The sequence below is a fragment of the Centropristis striata genome, chromosome 7, assembly GCF_030273125.1.
Source record: "Centropristis striata isolate RG_2023a ecotype Rhode Island chromosome 7, C.striata_1.0, whole genome shotgun sequence".
NCBI lineage: Eukaryota > Metazoa > Chordata > Actinopteri > Perciformes > Serranidae > Centropristis > Centropristis striata.
The window spans coordinates 35546979-35549924 of record NC_081523.1 but is presented as its reverse complement, the minus strand read 5'-3'; the positions used below and the strand labels follow the sequence as shown (position 1 = coordinate 35549924).

At 36.0% G+C, this 2946-nt stretch overlaps 1 protein-coding gene across 4 annotated transcripts in view; it reads right to left on the bottom strand.

The window, feature by feature from the left end:
• The window catches only part of LOC131974572 (dynamin-1-like), a 21674-nt gene extending 19340 nt beyond the window's left edge, over positions 1 to 2334 (bottom strand). For all 4 annotated transcript variants that reach the window (XR_009394669.1, XM_059336935.1, XM_059336934.1 and 1 more), the window contains exon 1: positions 1868 to 2334. Coding sequence is in view for 3 of the 4 variants with exons in the window: in XM_059336935.1 (XP_059192918.1) it covers positions 1868 to 2028 (161 nt within the window). In the remaining variant the exon portion in view is untranslated. The remainder of the gene's footprint in view (positions 1 to 1867) is intronic.
• Between the last annotated feature and the right edge of the window lie 612 nt (positions 2335 to 2946).

Sequence of the window (2946 nt, the reverse complement as noted above, 5' to 3'; positions counted from 1 at the left end):
CATTATATAATATTTTCTCCTCTGACGAGCTGAGATCCTCCAGTCACGACAGCTCAGCTCAGCGTGTGTGTGTGTGTGTGTGTGTGTGTGTGTATGTGTGTGCATGCAGACTGCAGGGGAATCCGACTGCAGCTCTCCACCTCCACACACACACACGCACACACACACACACACACACACACACACACACACACACACACATTGTCATGCGATGCTGCTCTGACTGAGTCATGTGACCAGCAGCAACCAATCAGAGAGCAGCTTCAGAGGGAGATTCAACCAATAAGAGGGCAGTCAGGGAACACAGCTTCAAAAACACTTTATTATTATTATTGTTATTATTACAATAATATTAAAAATAATGATAATAATATATTATCTATTGTTTGTATATTGGTTGTAATGAAATTTGGTAATTTATTTATAAATAATATTAATAATAACAATAAAAAATAAAAATAATAACAATGAGTTATTAGTTTCACTCTGTTTAGTTACGTTCTTTAATAAAATTCATTCAATCATGTATAAATCTGATTTATTTTGACATGTTATCATGTTTCCTCTGCTGATGTTTATTAGGTTTATTAATCTGAATCATAACAAGTCACTGATCATGTGACCGTGTGAAGACTCCACCCACTTCGTGTTCAATGACTTTTTTAAAAATAAAATAAAGTGTTGATGCTCGTTTAATGTTCAAATATGTTTTTATGACGGCAGATGAAATTAATTAATCAGGAAACTTTTCTGATTTTTTACACAGAATATTTTAACCTTTCACTGTCTCGTCTCTTTAATTATCACAATGTTTTTTAAATTATTACTAAAATCTGATTTGTTGAACTGGATAACTGGATGAAAACTAAATATTATCATATTCAAACTGTTGAAATCAATAATACTTAAAAAGGGAATTTGAGCTCAAAAAATAAAACTTGCGCAATATTTTTTCCCGTCATGTGTTTGATTCATGTGTTTCAGGTTCTCCTCCAACAGTTAATGCTGGAAAAGGTTTTATGTTTTTGACAGACTTTTAGATCAGACTATTTTAGTTTTACTTCAAAAAGAGTTCTGGACGTTACGTCACTGTGACATATACATGTATACACACATACATACATACATACATATATATGTATAAATATATATGTATATGTATGTTGGAGACAGTAGGGGAGAGCGGGGACAGTTGTAACACTTTGAATCGTCCAATCACAAGCAGCGTCAGTGACAGTCTGCACATGCTCAGTTCAACATTTCTACTAGAAGTTTCCAGTAAAAAGTTAAAAACTGAATTTATTCTATCAGATTATCCAAACAAACCTGATCATAAACCACTGACAGCTCTGGACTGATTATTATTATTACTATTACCATTATTATTATTATTACTATTATTATTATTATTGTTGTTGTTGTTGTTGTTATTATTAATATTATTATTATTATTATTATTATTATGTTTCCCGTCTTTATAATCTAACAGTGGAGTGAAACAGCATCATCATTATTATTTTAATATAAAGTCACAATAAGATGAACGTGTTTAATCGAGTGATTGGTTATATTTGGACTGATGATAATAATAATAATAATAATAATAATAATAATAATAATAATAATTTATGACATTAATATATTATATTAAATTAGATTAGATTAGATTAGATTAGATTAGATATTAGATTAGATCCCATGCAGAGCTGCTGCTGTCAGGCCTCACTGTCGTCCTGCAGGAGCCTGCAGCTCAAATCAGGACCAGGACCAACGGCCAGATCCGGTCCGGACAGGCAGACAGACAGACAGGCAGGCAGGCAGACAGGCAGGCAGGCAGACAGGCAGGCAGATAGACAGGTGCACTCACTTGCCCACGAAGTTCTCCAGCACGGAGCTCTTCCCGGCGCTCTGGCCGCCCACCACCGCGATCTGCGGCAGGTCCAGACTGGAGTTCTGCCCGATGGAGCCGAACGCGTCCTGGAGCTGGTTCACCAGCGGGATCAGGTCCTCCATCCCCCGGTTCCCCATGGCGACGGACAGGCACGAGGAGAGAGAGATAGACAGGCAGGAGGAGAGGAGATGAGATGAGAGGAAGGAGAGGAGAGGAGAGATGGATGCGGAGCGGGAGACCGGTGATGCTGCTGGTGGAGAACCCGTCTGTCCGTCCGACAGACAGACAGGTGCAGCAGACAGACAGGTGCAGCAGTGAGACAGGTGCAGCAGTGAGACAGATGCAGCAGTGAGACAGGTGCAGCTGGTAGATGATGATGGAGAAGATGCTCCTGCTGTGACCTTCAGCTCCTTCTCCTCTTCCTCCTCTCTGCTCCTGCAGGAGCACACAGACTTCCGGTACAGACCTTCACAATAAGAGCCCTGTGACATCAGCGCTGACATTAAAAGATAAAAACAGATTAATAACTGAAACCTGATTTATTCTGTGAATTATTGCGATTTAAATATAATCTGTTTATGAAATCTATATATTAAAAAAACAAATAAAAAAACAGTTCACTTAATTTTGGGAACTTCCGTTTGAAACATCTTTAATTTACATTCATATATTTTATTATTATTATTATAATTATTGCTTTATGAAGCCAAATTTTGAATTTAATTCAAACATTGAGATGAAATGAAGAATACAAGAAAAGCTGATACAATCAATATGAATATGAAACATTAAATATGATTCCAAGTGAATTATCATAATTTCATCAATCATTAATTAATCAAATCTAAACCAGTTTTTCATCTTAAATTTCAAACTTCAAACAAAACACACTTTGTTTTATAATATAAATAAACTCATTCACACACACACACACACACACACACATCCTCACTATTCTAATGTTCGACACTAAAAATCTGCTGATTTAAAAGTTTGTTTGTTATATATATTTTATAATTTAATCCAGTTTAATGTGTTTAATTCCTGCAGTGAAG